At 37.4% G+C, this 19235-nt stretch overlaps 1 protein-coding gene and 1 long non-coding RNA gene across 3 annotated transcripts in view; both read right to left on the minus strand.

The window, feature by feature from the left end:
• Positions 1-19235, minus strand: part of LOC144305940 (uncharacterized) — a 54858-nt gene that overhangs the window by 17573 nt on the left and 18050 nt on the right. The gene's annotated exons all lie outside the window — the stretch shown is intronic.
• On the minus strand, positions 14931-17781 carry OR8B4 (olfactory receptor family 8 subfamily B member 4). Of its 2 annotated transcripts, XM_077885075.1 has the most exons (2): positions 17762-17781; positions 14931-15849 (listed from the first exon to the last, which is right to left on the minus strand). In XM_077885075.1, the coding sequence occupies exons 1-2, from the start codon at positions 17779-17781 to the stop codon at positions 14931-14933; spliced, it is 939 nt and encodes a 312-aa protein (XP_077741201.1). The 2 variants fall into 2 exon arrangements, with proteins under 2 accessions (XP_077741201.1, XP_077741206.1); XM_077885080.1 differs by lacking the exon at positions 17762-17781 and having other exon boundaries at positions 14931-15860.

Raw genomic sequence — 19235 nt, forward strand, 5'->3', positions numbered from 1 at the left:
AATCTTAAAAAAAAAACAGGATTCCAGATAAGCCTAATGGAAATTCATAATGTTTAATGAAGTGGTAGGCTTCACTAATTAATGGTGAGTTGGCCTATTTTGTGTCCATATTTATTTGTTGGGATGGGTGCTCCAAGAGAACCTGGACCATATCTGTAGAGTTCAGTGCTGTATCCCCAGTACATCATAGATGCTCATTTAAATGTTTCTTACATTGATATGTGAAAAAGAAAAAAGGCAATGGAAGTGGCCACCATCCAGAGCAGCAGATGTGTGTGGGAAGTGGGAAATGAGGGATGAAGGAAGTAGAATTCTGTGTCAGGAGCTGGTAACAGAGCCTCAGGGAATGTGTCTTACTCCCATGGACTGTTCTCTGAGCTCTGGCGCGAGGGGCAACAGACAAATGTGACAGAAACTCAGGAGTCCAAGGAGCTGTTCTTTTCCTCAGAGAAGAACAAAAAGAGCAATATATCCTCTGATTAGGGGAGAAGGTGGTGGCAGGAGAGAGTAGTGTGCTGCCAGGGAGATGTGGTTCCTGAGCACAGCAAGATCCTTCTGAAGACTCCCAGAAATTCTTGAGCAAATTTCATAAGAGTTGAATTCCTACATTAGTTAGGGTAAGTGCAAGCAGTTGAAAATTATGTATTTTAATGTACCATTAATGGTTTTTAAATCTTAGAATTAGAGGTATTCTAGTGCAACCACCCCATCTATGAAATAGCTTTGAAGACACTTCTGGTAATCATTCAGCTTCTCCCCAGACAGTTCTAGCTGTGATCACTTGAGGGAATGACCACCTCCAGCATGTCAGATTATAGGTATCATGGATCTGACAAAAATATTTTCCCCAAACTGTTAAATGGGCCTCAATCACCTAGAAAGCCCACAAACTTTTTTAAATGTTACCAGTAAGTAAAACAAAAATTGCTTTTAATTCACAAAATGTTAAGTTCCTGTGGGGAATAGGATTATAATTAAACAGTGCATGACATTTTTCTTAACCTCTAAAAATTAATTAACTTTAAGGAGGGACAAATCTTCCAGCCACATTGTTACGAGAGGACCAGTACATGTGGTATTTTGAAATACCTACATTTGTTTAACAAAAAGTTGTGTAATTTGAATAACGGTAGTTATAAAATTCTTATGTCATTTTTAAATATAAAAATAAGTAAATAAAAAAAAAGAAAGAAAAGCCACATCAATACAAGAATGGAGACAACTCACAAGAGAAATTGTAAACATTAAACCAGGCAGTTCAGCCAAACAGCCACCAGGTTGTGCTGGTGACTCAGTGATGTTGTTTAAACAAGATAAAAAAGAATTTTGCCTAAAATTTATATTTTACATATTTTTAGGCCCCTAAACATATAGTCATGGATTTTACATAACTCCCTGTGTAAAAATATCAACTCATTATTAAAACACATAAACTTCTTAAAAAGACGTTCTTTAGAGAAAAATTTAAACAGGTTGAGTATATTTAATTTGCAAAACTTAACTGGGCACTTACTATATTGTGTGATGAGGAAAGAATGGATAAGACATAGCAGTCACACTATAAATAATACACACAAATATAAACAAAATATTCTAGTAGAGTGTTACCTCCAAGTACTTTTTGTTGTTATTTTGTTTATTGCTCATCCCCAATACATAGACTATAAATAGGAGTACAAAAAAATAGTCGTTGAGTAAATGAAAGATTTGATGAATTAACAGTTATATAACTGATGTTTTTAGAAAGTGCTATAGATATAAAAATTAGTGTTATTCTCTAGTTTTAAATGCTTACCAATATATGATCTAAATTCATTCCTCTAAAACAGCATTTAAATTATCTTAAAACCACTTGATGAAAGTTTAAATTTTACAGATCGTAAGGATACACCTTGAAGGAATACCCTCATTTGCTCTTCTCTGAAATAAATGGTGTCAAGAAGATAAATTCTATCTTTTGTGTAGTCACACCAGAATATTTTATATCACTACGTTGCATTACAAAATCATTTGTACTTGTTTTACTCTCAATATACAATTATATGACAATAAATCTTTTTTTAACCAAACATAATGTCCCTGAAGATTCTGACATATTCCTAGAATGAGGTTAGTCTGTACCCCAATCTTGTGAGAGTTGTTGAAAACAAACCAAAGTTAAATATTCCATTGTAGCTGCTTTTTTCATCTGGTTCTGGACACAAACTTTTAAAGGGTATATGCAAGTGACCATTTTGGAATCTAAACCAATGCAGACTATATCTCACTTATAGGATAGGATACCACTGCTGTATCTACCCTGTCTTCCATGTTAATTTGCAGTCATTTCTCCAGATTGTCACTTTCTCTTCTCCTCTCTTATTTCTATATTTCATATTCCTATTTCTTTCCATTCCTTCCTAGAAAGCAATGCATATTAGTACCAAAAAAGCAGTGGAGTTAGAGCCAAATAAAGTGGGGTTTAAAAATAGGATCTGCCAAAAACCATGATTATCTCCTTGGATGCAGAAAAGCATTTGACAAAATACAACATGCATTTATGATTAAAACTTTCAGTAGGTATAGAGGGAATGTATCTCAACATAATAAGGAACATATATGACAAACCCGCAACTAACACCATACTCAATGGTGAAAAGCTGGAAGCTCTTCCTCTAAGATCCGGAAGAGGAAAAGGATGCCCACACTCACCAGTTTTATTCAACATAGAATTGGAAGTCCTAGCCAGATCAATCAGGCAAGAAAAAGAAATGAAAGGCATTCAGATTGGAACGGAAGAAGTGAAACTGTCACTATTTGCAGGTGACATAATACTATATGGGGGTGCCTTGGTCGCTCAGTCAGTTAAATGTTCAATTCTTGATTTTAGCTCAGATCATGAACTCAGGGTCATGAGATCAAGCCCTGACTTTAGCTTTGCACTGCATGGAGCCTGCTTATGATTCTCTCTCTTCCTCTCCCTCGGCCCCTCACCCCCCACTCACACATGCTCTTTCTTTCTCTCTCAGTCCCTCTAAAAAGAATAAATAAAAAATTTTTTAAAATACTATATATGGAAAACCCTCCACAAAAAAACTATAAAAATCAATAAATGAATTCTTCAAATGTGTAGGATACATAATATACAGAATTCATTGCCTTTCTATTCCCTTTTTTTAGTATATATGCTGCCGAAGCGAGCACCTTTCTATTCACTAATAACAAACTATCAGAAAGAGAAATTAAGAAATCAATGCCATTTACAATGGAATTAAAGAATAAAAGACCTAGAAATAAACTCATCGAGGAGGTTAAAGACCTGTACACTGAAAACTATGAGGCAATGACGAAAGAAATTGAAGAAGACACAAGTAAATAGATATTCCATGCTTATGGATTAGAAGAATTAATATAGTTAAAATATTCACTTCACTCCCAAATCTATCTAAAGGTTTAATGCATTCCCTGCTGAAATTCAAATGGTATTTTTCACAGAACGAGGACAAACTATTATAAAAGTTGTATGTCACCACAAAAGATCCCAAATAGCCAAAGCAATCTTGAGAAAGATAAATAAGCCAGAGGCCTCGTGCTCTGTGAATTTAAATGATATTACAAAGCTATATTAATCAAAACAGTACGGTATTAGATTAAAAGCAGACACATGGATGCCTGGGTGGCTCAGCAGGCAGGCTGAGCATCAGCCTTTGGCTCAGGGCGTGATCCTGCAGTCCTGGGATGGATTCCCCCATTGGGCTCCCTGCATGGAGCCTGCTTCTCCCTCTGCCTGTGTCTCTGCCTCTCTCTGCACATCCCTCATGAATAAATAAATAAAATCTTTAAAAAAAATAAACATAAATTAAAAATAAAATAAAAGCAGACACAGAGATCAGTGGAACAGAATAGAGAGCCCAGATAAGCCCACGCATATATGTTCAACTAATTTACAACGAAGAAGCCAATAATATGCAATGGAGAAAGGACACTATCTTCAACAAATGATGTTGGGGGAAACTGGACAGCAACATGCAAAAGAATTCAACTAGACCATGTCTTACCTCATATATAAAAATTAACTCAAAAATATATGATTGGCTTGAAACCATAAACCCCTAGAAGAAAACATAGGCAGTAAGCTCCTTGACATCAGTCTTGGTGATGAGTTTTGGAAGTCAACTTTAAAAGCAAGGGCAACAAAAGCAAAAATGAACAAGTGGGGTTACATCAAACTTAAAAGCTTCTGCACAGCAAAGTAAATGGTCAACAAAATGAAAGGAAGGCCTGCTGAATGGCAGAAAATATTAGCAAATTATATATCTGATAAAGGGTCAATATCTAAAATATATAAAAGAACTCCTACAACTCAGTAACAACAACAACAACAAAAAACTATCAGACTGACAAGAGGGCAGAGGTTCTGATAGACGTTTTCCAAAGAAGACATATAGAAAGCCAACAGATACATGAAAAATACTCAACATCACTAATCATGAGGGAAATACAAATCAAAACCATGGTGAAACATCACCTCACGCCTGTTAGAACGGCTACTATCAAAAAGATGAGCTAACAAGTGCTGGCAAGGATATGGAGAAGACAGAACACTTGTGTGCTGTTGGTGGGAATGTAAATTGATGCAGTCACTGTAGAAAACAGTATTGAGGTTCCTCAAAAAATTAAAAATAGAACTATCATATGATCCAGCAATTTCACTTATGGTTATTCATCCAAAGAAAACAAACACACACACACAAAAAAAAAAGAAAACAAAAACACTTACTTAAAATATATATATGCACCCCAATGTTCATTGCAGCATTATTTACAATAGCCAAGATATGGAAGCAATCTAAAGTGTCCATCAACAGATGATGTAGTGTATGTATATACACACAAAAACAAATTATATGTATATATATGTATATATAACATGTAAAATATTTATAAAATGGAATATTATTCAGCCAAAAGGAAGAATGATATCTTGCCATTTCTGACAACATGGATAGATCCTGAGGGCATTATGTTAAATAAGTTAGACAGAGACAAATAGTGTATGACCATACTTATATGTCTGTATATAGCAAAAATGAAAACAAACTCATAGATACAACATATTAGTGGTTGCCAGAGGCAAGGGTGGGAGGTGGGTGAAATGGGTAAAGGGAGCCAAAAGGTACAAACTTCCATTTACAAAATAAATAAGCCATGAAGATGTAATGTACAACATCATGATTATAATTAATAATATTGTATTGCAGGGCAGCCCGGGTGGCTCAGCAGTTTAGCACTGCCTTCAGCCCAGGGCATGATCCTGGAGTCCCACGTCGGGTCCCTGCATGGAATGGAGGCTGTTTCTCCCTCTGACTGTGTCTCTCTCTGCTTCTCCCTCTCTCTCTCTCTCTCTCTCTCTGTCTGTCTCTCATAAATAAATAAATAAAATCTTAAAAAATAGTAATAATATTGTATTGCATATTTGAAAGTTACTGAAAGAGTTCATCCTAAAAGTTTTCATTATAAGAAGGGTGCCTGGGTGGCTCAGTTGGTTAAGACATCTGCCTTTGGTTCAGGTCATGATCCCAGGATCCTGGAACTGAGCCCCCAAGTCAGGCTCTCTGCTCAGCAGGGAGTCTGCTTCCCCCTCTCTCTCCCTCTGTGTGTGCTCTCTCTGTATATATCTATCTCTCAAATAAATAAGTGAAATCTTTAAATAAAAAGTTCTCATTATGAGAAGAAAATTTCTAACTATATATGGTGACAGATGTTAATGAGACATTGTGGTGGTCATTTCACAATATATACAAATCTTGAATCATGTTGTATATCTGAAAATAATGTTATACGTCTGTTAAACTTCAATTTAAAAAAATAGGATCTGCCACATTCTGGTAAGTTTCGGCAGATTCTTTAACTCTGAAATACATTATTCCTCTGTAAAAGATGATAGTCAAGGGATCCCTGGGTGGCGCAGGGGTTTAGCACCTGCCTTTGGCCCAGGGCACGATCCTGGAGACCTGGGATCGAATCCCACGTCGGGCTCCTGGTGCATGGAGCCTGCTTCCCCCTCTGCCTATGTCTCTGCCTTTCTCTCTCTCTCTTTCTCTCTCTGTGTGTGACTATCATAAATAAATAAAAATTTTTTTAAAAAAAGAAAGAAAAAAGATGATAGTCAAGAGAATACTCACTATTTCTACCTTCTAAGAGGCTGAAGACAAATGGGAGTCTCATGGAAAGGTGTTCAGTTCACTCCTAGGAAGTTTCTCTGCCATATCTCTTTCCTTTTCCAAAGAGGAATAAAAGATCTTTATATGTGCTAGGGAGCTATATTTGCACAGTTAAGAAAACAAGGAAATTTAATGTTACAGACAGCCCTTTGGTCCTCAGCTAGGGAAAATATGCTGTATTTTTTGCTCTTACAATTAGGAGGCCCAGAATTTTTGTCCAAAACTTGGATAGCTAGAAAATAAAAAGAACATAAATAAAAATGAACAAGAAGTGCCTTGGTGGCTCAGTCTGTCAAGCATCGGCCTTCAACTCAGGTCCTGGGATAGAGCCCTGCATTGATTGGGCTCCCTGCTGGGGGGCGGGGGGGGGCGGGCTTGCTTTTCCCTCTCTCTCTGCCCCTCCCCCTGCTTGTGCTCTCTCTCCATCAAATAAATAAATAAAAATATTTAAATAAATAAATAAAAATTAACAAGATGGCAAAAATGTTACATTTCCCTAATACAGCATGATACTAAGGGCCAGGAAAGAAATTTCACAAATGTAATGTCTCTGTGAATTTTGTCCAAAGAGGGCAGGCAGTTTGATGAGCTTCATACATTGCTAGAAATAGAAGTAAATGAAATAGAACCAACAAGGCTTTAGTTCTAGCTTGAGAGAGAAAGAAAGAAATCCAAACTTAGTATTGGCTCTATCAAGTCCTATTTTATAAGGTGAGTTTAATCAAGATTATATGATAAATTTTAACAAATATCCATTGTGGAGATGATCAAATGATTTTTCTCCACACTCTGTTAATAAATAAATTATGTTAGATTTCCTAATGTTGAACCATCCATGCAGCCATGAACTAAATCCTCCTTAGATAAATGAGTTAATGATGAGTCACTGTTTTTTTTTCTGCTACTGAAATATCTAAAATTTTATTTAGGATTTTTTTTATTGACTTTCATAATAAGGTTGGTCTGTAGCTTCCTATTTTGTATGCAATCCTGCCAGATTTTGGCATCAATGTTATGCTCATCTCATAAAAATAATTTTGGAGTCTTTCTTCTTTTTCTAGGCTTTGGATCAGTTTAAATAGTATAAGAACTATTTGTTCTTAGGACAAATTCTTCTGTGAAACCATTTGGGTCTGGGAATTTTTGTAACTCTTTGACAACTTTCTCTATTTGTCCTGTGGAATTAGACTGTATTTTCTAGATGTTTCAGCATTTGTTTTATTAAATTGTATTTTCCTCAAAAATTGTCTATTTCATTCAGGCTTCTTAATTCATTTCAATAGAGCTGGAACAAAGTAGTTTATTTTGCAGTTTTTTTATTTCCTCTATTTCTATTTACCCTTTCTTTCTTAATTTTTGTGTTTGTTTGCCCTCCCTTTTTTTCTTAATCAGAATAGATAGGAGTTGATTATTGTATCAGTTTTGCAAAGAATGCACTAAGGAGTTTCAGTATTCATTCTGCTATTGTGTTTTCCAGTTCAATAATTTTTAATTTTAACTTTATTAATCTCTACCCTCTATTCTTATTTAATTTATTATGCTTATTTTCCTGACATATTAAGTGCTTAATACATATATTTTCATTGTTTTGTTTATTGATACAGTATTTAAGGTTGTGAGTTATTTTTCTGCTTTAGCTGTACATATATCCCATAAATTATAAAATGTTGCATTTTCATATTCCTCTTCTAGATAGTTTGCAATTTTTTGAAAGATTTTATTTCTTTATTTGAGAGAGAAAGAGAATGAGAGGGAGAGGGACAGGGAGAGAGAATCTGAAGCAGACTCCGCAATGAGCACAGAGCCGGACATGGGGCTTGATCCCACAAGTGAAAGGTCATGATCTGAGCTGAAACCAGGATCATAGGTTTAACCATCTGAGCCATGCAGGCACCCTTAAACAGTTTGCAATTTTGTGTATTTCTGTTCGCCCTCAAGGGACTTCGTAATAGTCAGGTAATTAAGTTTTAGTTTCATTGCACAATGATCAGAAAACATTATCTGTACCAATATAGGAAATGTATTGAGGTTTGCTTTTGTGACCTAATATCCATTTAATTTATGTGGCTGTCTTTTCCTCTTCACAATAAGTTGTATTTCTAATTTCTAGGATACATAACTGCACATACAACACACAAACATATATACATATATTAAATTTGTCTATATCATGGAAATGACATGTAAATTAGATTTATGTAACTGATTATTTTATTTAGACATAGAATTTTCTATCTTTTCTCCTGTATTTCTGTAAACTTGTTTTGTCATAGACTGAGAAAGGTAATTTAAAGTTTTCTTCCACCAGTATAATTTTTCTTTTTACAGCTCCTCATGTTTTACTATTTGGTGCATGGAAAGTCACAACTATTACAAATACATTGTTAATTGTACTCTACAACATTAGAAAGAATTCCTACTTAGCAGTTTTGGCCTGATTTCCATTCTAGCTGATATCCATATTGTTTATTTGTTTATTTGCTAGCATTCACTTAGGACATCATTTCATTCACTTGACCACCATTTTATTTTCAACCTTTTTTGAATCACTTGGTTTGTATGTGTTTCTTGTATTCAGCATGGAGTTGTATTTCTTGTATTTTGCTTATTGATTCAGCCCAAGTATTTTTCTATTAATAGAGATGTTAAGACATTTATATTTATCTCTATAGTATGTATTTGCTTTAATTCTATCATAATATGTCATGGCTTCATATTTTATATTTATATTATTTGAGCCATTTACTATATGGTTTGCTTTCCTTCTTCTTTATTGTGTGAAATTCTGATACTGATGCATGCTTTTATAATTACAACTTTATATAAAACTCTTACTCTATTAGTTCCCCTCTCATTCTTCTCTACCATCCAGTTTTAGTCAATAATATATCATTTCATAGTGTTTACACTGTTAAATATACTTTTTTCATTTTGTTTGTCAGCTTGTAGATACTCTTGTCTTACCTCCAAGGAGATGTCAAATTGTTCTAATTAGACAAATGTTCTAATTTAGTATTCTCAATTTCAGAAAGCTGTATCAGTTAATATCACTTCTGTTTATCAATTAAGGCACCCGGTTGTACATGTTAATGGAAACATAAGATAGCTTCAGGTCCTAATGATCCCATAAAGTGAAATCTTGAACTTTTTACCTGTAGCTTAGTGAGAATTTAGTGACTATCTGTTGAACCCGTAAATGGCTGGGCAAATTTTATAAGATAAGCAAGTCTTCTTGCTTCTCTGTGATATTATGGATTCTTTAGCCTAATTTTTCTTGTCAAAATACCCTATTAACTTTCAGTGAGCACCTCAGTCCATGGCTCTATTTGGGTTATATTTTGTATATTCTTAGGAACTTTGTTCTTGGTATTGTTTTGAAGGGTAGCAGAATATGCTACTCCAAAACATGCCACTCTTGGCATAAGGATTATTTTGAGCTGAAGACAATTTTAAGAAAAAGTAGATACAAGAAAAACTCTCTTCCTTCCCCCTATTTACCCAAAAGCAAGATATAAATTTGTAAAGGTGTGTCCCCTTCTCTCCTTATGAGGAAGACAGAAGTTAATCACTGGAGACAATTCTAGATACTTCTCAGCCCAGAGACCTCACCAGCAGAATTACATAATAAACCCTACTAATTAGCCCTTACCATCCATTAGTTTCCCCCCATATTTTTACCTTTCCACAGTTGCCACACACATCACCCCCGCCCCGAGGCTCAAAGTCCTTTTCTTCTGTCTTTCCATTTTCCTACAAATTTATTATTCTTTTGTTAAGATATTACTTAAGCCCAAGTTCTAACTTACCCTTGGAGTTTTTCTTTTTTCTTTTTTTTATAATAAATTTATTTTTTATTGGTGTTCAATTTACCAACATACAGAATCACAACCAGTGCTCATCCCATCAAGTGCTCCCCTCAGTGCCCGTCACCCATTCACCCCCACCCCCCGCCCTCCTCCCCTTCCACCACCCCTAGTTCGTTTCCCAGAATTAGGAGTCTTTATGTTCTGTCTCCCTTTCTGATATTTCCCACACATTACTTCTCCCTTCCCTTCTATTCCCTTTCACTATTATTTATATTCCCCAAATGAATGAGAACGTATAATGTTTGTCCTTCTCCAATTGACTTATTTCACTCAGCATAATACCCTCCAGTTCCATCCATGTTGAAGCAAATGGTGGGTATTTGTCATTTCTAATGGCTGAGGAATACTCCATTGTGTACATAAACTACATCTTCTTTATCCATCATCTTTCGATGGACACCAAGGCTCCTTCCACAGTTTGGCTATTGTGGACATTGCTGCTAGAAACATCGGGGTGCAGGTGTCCCGGCGTTTCATTGCATCTGTATCTTTGGGGTAAATCTCCAACAGTGCAATTGCTGGATCGTAGGGCAGGTCTATTTTTAACTCTTTGAGGAACCTCCACACAGTTTTCCAGAGTGGCTGCACCAGTTCACATTCCCACCAACAGTGTAAGAGGGTTCCCTTTTCTCCGCATCCTCTCCAACATTTGTGGTTTCCTGCCTTGTTAATTTTCCCCATTCTCATTGGTGTGAGGTGGTATCTCATTGTGGTTTTGATTTGTATTTCCCTGATGGCAAGTGATGCAGAGCATTTTCTCATGTGCATGTTGGCCATGTCTATGTCTTCCTCTGTGAGATTTCTCTTCATGTCTTTTGCCCATTTCATGATTCTGACCCTTGGAGTTACTCATCACTGAGTACTCCTGTATGCAAGATACACGTGTTAACATGCACACTTATGTTTTCTCTTTTTAGTCTGTCTTTTGTCCTTCTATTTTTAGGGCCTCAGTGAAGGAATCTAAGATAGAAAGAGGGAATTTTGTTCCTCCTCTAAAGTTTCCAGTAATCCACAGATCAAGGGGAGAAGATCTAAAAGCATAAAAAAAAAAAAAATGAGAGCTTTGGTTCCCAGAAGTCCCTTATGCTAAAAGTTCAAAGATAACCATCATGTGGGAGATTTAGCAGTAGTAATCACTCATTCTTCCTCCCCAGTGAGATCTAACTAGTGAGAAAGTACAAGGAGCCAGTAGAGGATCAAAATATCATTACAGGCTTTATTAATAGCAAAGCTGATTAGGAAAATATGCCAGGACTCAGAGCCCCCTCCCAGAACCTGGATTCTAACTTCACCCAATAAGGGATAGGAGGAGGAGTTGGAAATGAAATAGAACAAATCTCGCTTGTCCCTGTCAAGACTTTGCCTTAATTCAGTACCAACAGGTCAGTAAGGGAGAGACATGGGTACAGTTCCATCATCACTAACTTGTCTCTTTTCCCATCTTATCTGTCAGATTAATCTATCTTCCTCTAGTATAATACAGTAAGTAAGAAAGCAAAAATAGGAGTGGAAAGTGCTCAGTTCTTAACTGTTTCCTCCTGGCAAGTGGAACCAAACCTATTCTTTGATAGAGATTGCTAATTGCCTACTCAATAGCCATTTCTTCTTTCTTAATGAGTAACAAAATCCTAATTCTTTCTTCCCAGGATGGCAATGTCCTGAAGTTAAATGCTAAGTTGCCTAGTCTCCCTTGTAGGTAGGGCTGGCTAAAAAGATGTCAGAGGAGGTCACTCATTCAATAGGTAAAGCATCATCTGCCTTTCTTTGTCCTTGTGTCTTCTTGATGCTTAGAATGTGGACATGGAGCTCTAGCAGCCATATGGAACCCATGAAGCATCTGCAAGAATGAAGTCACTACTGAGACAGGAAAGAGGAAAGAGAGAGGATCTGAGTCTTTGCTGACTCACACTGCCGTATAGCCTTGGACTGCCTACTTCTAGATGCCTTTTATATTAAAGAAAAATAAATCCTCATGAGTTTAAGTCACTGCAGTCAGATTCATGTTATTAGCAGCTGAAGCAATTAGTAAATGATTGATTTCATTTGTGGAAGTGTGAGGGACGAGAAGGTAATGTGTTTTTCTATCTAATACATGGGCTGAGGGCCAAGAATGAGCCATAGTGACAGATATCCTCCCATCTGCTCCACAGAATATAGAGAAACACCTAGGCTGTGTCTCTCAAGCTCTATTCAGTTCTCCTTGACTCTCTCTCCTGCTATTTGGTGTCTATCACTTATCTCTGTGCTTCCCCACCTGTTTATACTGTAGGACAATGTGAACAAGAACAGATTATTCTTTTTTATACTCCAAAACTATTTTACCATATAATCATTACAAAATTGTATTTGGACATCAACATGAATAACATCTTTATATTTCTAATTTAGAATTGATTATAGATCATAATCATAGATCAAGACCAGAGTTATGGATTTAAGAGTCACAATAAAGTAAAGGTTGTTGAAGCCAAAGAGGCTGAAGAGATGCCTCAGGAAAAGTCAAGAATAGAAGTGAACCAAGGACTGGACCCACAGGAATCCCAGCTTTAATAATGGTTCTTAAAGGGGAAAACTTCCTTTGCTGAAAATCAAAATGTCATGGTATGATCGGGTGACAGCATTTTGGTATTGTGGTAGAGGGATTTACTTGAGGATATCTGACACAGAGTATCAAATTTGGTCTCTCAGTTACTATAAAACAGAAGCTCCTAAATGTGTTCCTGTTTGTTGACCACTGAGAACCAACAATTCCTCAACACCAACCTAAAAGGACCAAAGGATGACTTATCCTTGTAAGAGGAGTGAAGGTTTTTGGAATTTGCAAAATATTGTCTTTCCTGTGGGAGCAATAAATATCTCTTGTCTAGCTATTGTAAGAATCAGCAAAAGTACCTCTGAGTTTTGTCATTTCACATCTTCAAAGGGACTGCTTTCCAAAAGATCCAAGCCAGTGTCTCAGTTAGTCAAATTTATGCTATCACCCCTACTCACCCCAATGCGAATATGTAATGAATGCAAGGAAGGATATTTGGGAGACGTAATGCATTTATTTCATAATTATTCCTTTTCATTCATATCCTTATAGTTCTGACTTATTCCTTATTCCTACTCATTTATACCAATGGTAATTTTTTCTTTGTCTGTGCCATAGTATACTTGCTCTTATCTTTACTTATTCTTGACTCTTTCCTAATGTCCCCAAGATCCCCACATACCTAGACACAGACAATCCTCTGGAGAGTAGAAATCAGCTAGGCCCAGACAATCAGCAGTTGTAATTGCTCTTTGCTACCTAGTTTCTCATACCAATTCACATTGTACAACAATCTAATTTTATGGAAGAGTTAGAGAATATAAGCAAAGCAAAGTACATCAACTCAGTACTTTATATGACTCTCACCATATCCAAAAGAAAAGTACCAAATACTCTTCACAGGGAGTTTTCTCAAGGACACCCCAAGTTCTAGCCTCTACTCAGCCCCATTCTTCTGGCCATACTGTGTCTCCACCCTCCCATCTCTGCACAAGGGTTGGTCTGGCCTAAGATTCACCTTCCTGCTTACACTAAGGACAGTTTATGAGGTTATATTCCTTGAAAAATGAACTATTTGATATAGAATAGCAGATTCTTCAGCTGAAGAGTACAGAGTGGACTTTGGCGCTCAAGATTTGGATCACTTCCAAATTTCCCTGCAAGTAGAAAATGTAATATGACTCCTCTTTCTTCCTGATTCTCTAATATTTAACTATAACACATACACATATATACACATAAACACACACACACACATATTCTTAGAGACAATAAACTCTAAATCTACTTTAAAGAATAAAAGAATTTTCCTAAACACCCCATAATGTACACAGTATTTCCAGGGCAAGATAGAGATAGCAATTAACATAATCACAGAAATCCATGGAATTTCTCCTTTGTTCTTGCTTTCAGCCTTAGCATACAGAGCCCAAGAAATTGGCCCAATTACAAAACCACCTACGCCATGGTTACCATTCCGAGCCCTAAGAGTTCTGAAACTTGGAAATGAAAGACTTTAGTTTTGCTTTATCCTTACATTTCAAACCATGTAAAGAACTCTTGTGCAAGGCCTTCTCTTGTGTGTATATGTATGTATATGAGATGATTTATGACATCCCTAGACAAGCAACCTCTCAAGAAGCTGGGAGACTATCTTACCTATGGCACCAAGGTATCTACATTTGGTTTTGGTAAAGCTGCTCCCATAACTGAAGAAAACAAATTCACTCTCCTGGACCCTCATACCATTACTTGCTCCATCTTGCAACCAGAGATGTTGCTTGGACAGGGGCACCTTGGTGACTCAGTCAATTGGGCATCCAACTCTTGATTTTGACGCAGGTCACTATTCCAGAGTCATGAGATGGAGCCCTACATCAGGGTCCATGCACAGTGGGGACTCTGCTTGAGATTTTCTCTCTCCATCTCCCTCTGCCTCTCTCCGCACCCACATGCTCCCCCCCCCCTCTCTCTCAAGTAAATAAATAAATCTTTCAAATAAAAAGAAGAAATATTGCTTGGACAAACCCATTTATCCTACCAAGAAAAGGATGAAAGGCCTAGAGCTTCATCTTATTCATCTCTTGGATGTAGTATAGAGTCTAGTAAATAGTAGACAATTAATAGATGCTAAATTGCAAGCAATGAACCAATTTACATGGTACAAAGTAGTATAATCTTCAAGAAGAGTATAAGCAAGAAACTTCCAATTTTGTAAAGTGGAGAAAAGACCCTACTTGAAAAGAAAAGATGGAAGGTTCTGTACTTGTAAGTAAAAAGATACTTGAGTGTGAGCTTACCAGTAATTAAGTGATACAAACAGAACCATCAGAGAAGCACTCTTCTCAGGGTTTTACCCAGGGCAAGTTTCACATCCTTATTTCTCAAACTGTAGATAAAAGGGTTAAGCATGGGAACCACATTGGTATAAAAGACTGAGGCAAATTTACCCTGGTCCATAGATCCAGGAAAAGAGGTTGTTAAATAGGTGAATGCCCCTGACCCAAAAAACAAAGCAACAGCAATAATGTGGGAGCCACATGTGCTAAAGGCTTTGGACCTGCCCTCAGCAGAAGGAATACGGAGGATATTAGAGAGAATCAATGCATAAGAGATGAAGATGCTGATGCTGGATATTGTGATGACCACTCCCACAATAATAAAAAACACCAACTCATTGACATGGGTGCTGGTGCAAGAGAGCTGCAAGAGAGGAAGAACTTCACACAGATAATGGTGGATGATGTTGGAATTACAGAACGTCAGTCTCAATATGCTTCCAGTGTGGGCCATAGCTCCCGCAAACCCTATCACGTATGAACCAAACATCAGCAGAGAACAAACCTGTGGGGACATGTTGACCGTGTACAGCAGAGGGTTGCAGATAGCCACATAGCGATCATAGGCCATTGATACCAACACATAGCATTCAGAATTGATAAAGAAACAGAAGAAGAATAGCTGAGTCATGCATCCCACATAAGAGATGATATTTTCTGACACAAAACCATTCAGCATTTTAGGGGTAAACACACTGGCATAACAGAGATCTATAAAAGACAAGTTGAAGAGGAAAAAGTACATTGGAGTATGAAGGCTAGAATTCAGCCCAATTAAGGTGATCAAGCCCATGTTGCCCACCACAGTAAACACATATATCCCTAAGAACAAGAGGAAGAGGAGTAGCTGGAGCTCTGGCTGTTCTGATAATCCCACTAGGATAAACTCAGTTGCTGAGGAGCTGTTTCTCAGAGTCATTCTCTCCCAGGGAGCTGTCTGTGGAAACAAGTGATAAAATACATAGATTGATGATAGTCACAAGCATCACTGATGGAAGAAGGCTCTAGAAGATGAGCCCATATATGGATGTCCTACCTTTTTACTTTCTTTACTCATCTATGCCTCCTCCCTCAGCCAGGTTGTTGACAATATGCCCATGACTATATCTCAGCTCCCCTGGCAGGAGCTCTCCTGTCCCCCATTGTCTCCACCCATTCTCTGCCTCCCTCTCCTACCATAAAAGGAAAGCCAAGAGTGCCCCCTACTGTCTCTACACATACTACCTTCTTCCTCTAAACCCCTTCGCTCCATCTTACATTAAAATAAGTGTTGAAAGCAGGGAAGGGATCGATATACTCTAGATGTCTGGGTTTAAAAGAAAATCATCAGGAATGATGAGATTCAAACATTCACCTTCCTTCTCCCTGGTCCCACTCAGTGCTGGGCCTTATGCAATCTTTTTTCCCATTAGCTCAAAGGAGAAAATGGTGTTCCTGCATAAAACAAGCAGCCTCAAGTGTTAACTCCTCTGAGTCCCCCAGTGCTGAGAATTAGACCTTTTACAGACCCCAATCACCAAGGTACTCTGGGAATAGAATAAGATTTCTGTTTGTGGATTTTCCCAGATGGTCTACACCAACTTCAGGAGAAAATATAAAATAGCAACTTTCATTTTTACCAGAACCCCAGCTGGCATATCACAGAGAAGTTTATGCTACTTGATCTCAGGGGCCTGCTTAGACACAATTTCCCCTGGGAATTTCTCAGAGACTTGTTTCTGTGAGGAAGGAATTGCACTGTCTTTGTTTACAGCCTGGATTATGCTGCTTCCCTAGCATCTTGGGACTCAGGTATTCTACTCAAACTTCCCTGTTACTCCAGGGATTTCACGCCATTCACTACTGAGTGAGAGAGGTTTATTTTTCCTCTCCATTAACTCTTAGCACTTAAGCTTGACTTTAAAGGAAAATAACCTCAAACTTATTTTAGCCACCATTTCCAAATATTCAAAGGGAATTTGGTAATAGACAACAATTTAAATCAGAGTTGTAGATGCTACAGAGAGCACCTCAGACAAAATGTTTCAAACAGCCTGAGCTGCTCAGAACAGTGGAAACACCACACTATCACCACCACAAGCACCACCTACCCTCAGATCTATTAAGGGCCACAGACAGGCCTTTGCTATATATGGAGATTAAAATATAACAACACATATGCAAGGAAGCACACATACACCTGCATAAAGTTACTCCATAGATACGTGCAGGCCAAGATGTAACAGGAGATGTACCTAAATGTTTTAATCCTGTCATTCTCCAGATGACAAAGCTGCTCTCCATATGATCTGCTACATGAATATTCTAAGAAACATTCAAAGGCATGTCAGCAACTGCATTTGTAAGTTAACTGAGACTGCCTAAAATAATCCCAGTTTTCCTGGAATAGTTCTGATTTACATCTATTATCCCTGTAATTATTAATAGCACACTGTCTCACTCTTAAAAGTGTTTGGATTTGGCTAAGAAATTATATGGTCACCCTACTAAAAAGAGCATAAGCAGCTATTCAGGTCCTCTGGCCCCCACTGCCTCCTAGACCCACTGACCTCCATCCTCATTCTAAGGGAGTATCTTTTACCCTCCTTGCCCTCAAAGTTCTCCTTAACTGAACTTATTCCTCCTGACCAACCAATACTATATCTTCAGTAGATTTATGTTCAAAAATGGGAAGAGCCCTTGCTGCAAGCTGTTTTAGGGTTTCCAAAAACCCTAAAGCAAAGAAATACAAACCCTAGCTACCTTCCTAAAATAGGTAGAAGGGGAATAGAGGGAGAAGAATTATGTAGGTACAAGGATTAAGCATTGGTACAGTTTTACATTATAATCATTGTGATCATAATATGAGTGATACAACATTGTTGAGTATCATTGTTTATGGAACAATAGATTGATTAGTAATATTTAACAAATTTGGACATACACATATATATTGAACAGTCGATTCTACTCCTAGGTGCATACCCAATAAAAATAAATACACATGTTATCTAATGACATGTCAAGTTTCATAGCACCATTATTCATAATAACCAAGAACTGAAAGTAACCCATATTTCAATCAGCTATATGCTGGATAATAAATTGATATTAATAAAAAAGAATTCCGAATAGCCATGAAAGTTAATAAAGATTTTATTTATTTATTCATGAGAGACACAGAGAGAGAGAGAGAGGCAGAGACACAGGCAGAGGGAGAAGCAGGCTCCATGCAGGGAGCCTGATGTAGGATTTGATCCCAGGTCTCCAGGATCATGCCACTTAAGGTGATGCTAAACCGCTGAGCCACCCAGGCTTCCCAGCCATGAAAGTTAATAGCATAGATAAAGGTCACAAACTTATTATGAAGCAAAAGAAGCCAAGCATAAAGAGTACACACTTTATGATTCCATTCATATGAATTTCAAAAATAAGGAAACTAATCTGTGGTGTTATAAGTCAGATAGCTGTTATTTGGGATCCCTGGGTGGCTCAGCAGTTTAGCTCCTGCCTTGGGCCAAAAGCGTGATCCTGGAGTCCCAGGATGGAGTCCCACATTGGCTCCCTTTATAGAGTCTGCTTCTTCCTCTGCCTGTGTCTCTGCCTCTCTCTCTCTCTGTCTCTCATGAATAAATAAATAAATAAATAAATAAATAAATAAATAGTCTTTAAAAAAGAAAGATAACCATTATTTATGCTTGGTCTTGCAGAGTCTAGTGACTGGAAAAGGATATACTTCAAGGTTGTTGACAATATTCTATTTCTGATAGGGGTACTGATAACATGGATGTGTTCAGTTTGTAAAAATTCATCAAGCTATTTCCCTTTATAAAAAGATTTTATTTATTTATTTGAGAAAGAGATAGTGTGAGAAAGCAAGAAAGACCACAAGTGGGAGGGAGAAGCAGACTCCCTACTGAGCAGGGAGCAGGATGCTGGTCTCCATCGCAGGACCCTGGGATCAGGACCTGAGACGATGGCAGACACTTAACTGAGCCACCCAGGCACCCCCATCAAGCTATATCCTTGTGTTATACTTAAGTGTTAACGTAAGTCGAGAACAAAAATAAATTAATATTTTAATAAATCATCCTGACAAACTACTTCAACACTAAAATTACAAAGCATCTTTGAGCCATTAATTCCCTAATTTGTAAAATGAGAATTTACTGATCTAACAATTCAGTATCATAGCATGTACAAAAAAGACAAAAACAAGGGCACCTGGGTAGCTCAGTGGTTAAGCATCTGCCTTAGGCTCGGGTCATGATACTGGAGTCTTGGGATCGAGTCCTGCCTCAGACTCCCCACAGGG

The sequence above is a fragment of the Canis aureus genome, chromosome 3 (assembly GCF_053574225.1).
Source record: "Canis aureus isolate CA01 chromosome 3, VMU_Caureus_v.1.0, whole genome shotgun sequence".
Lineage (NCBI taxonomy): Eukaryota > Metazoa > Chordata > Mammalia > Carnivora > Canidae > Canis > Canis aureus.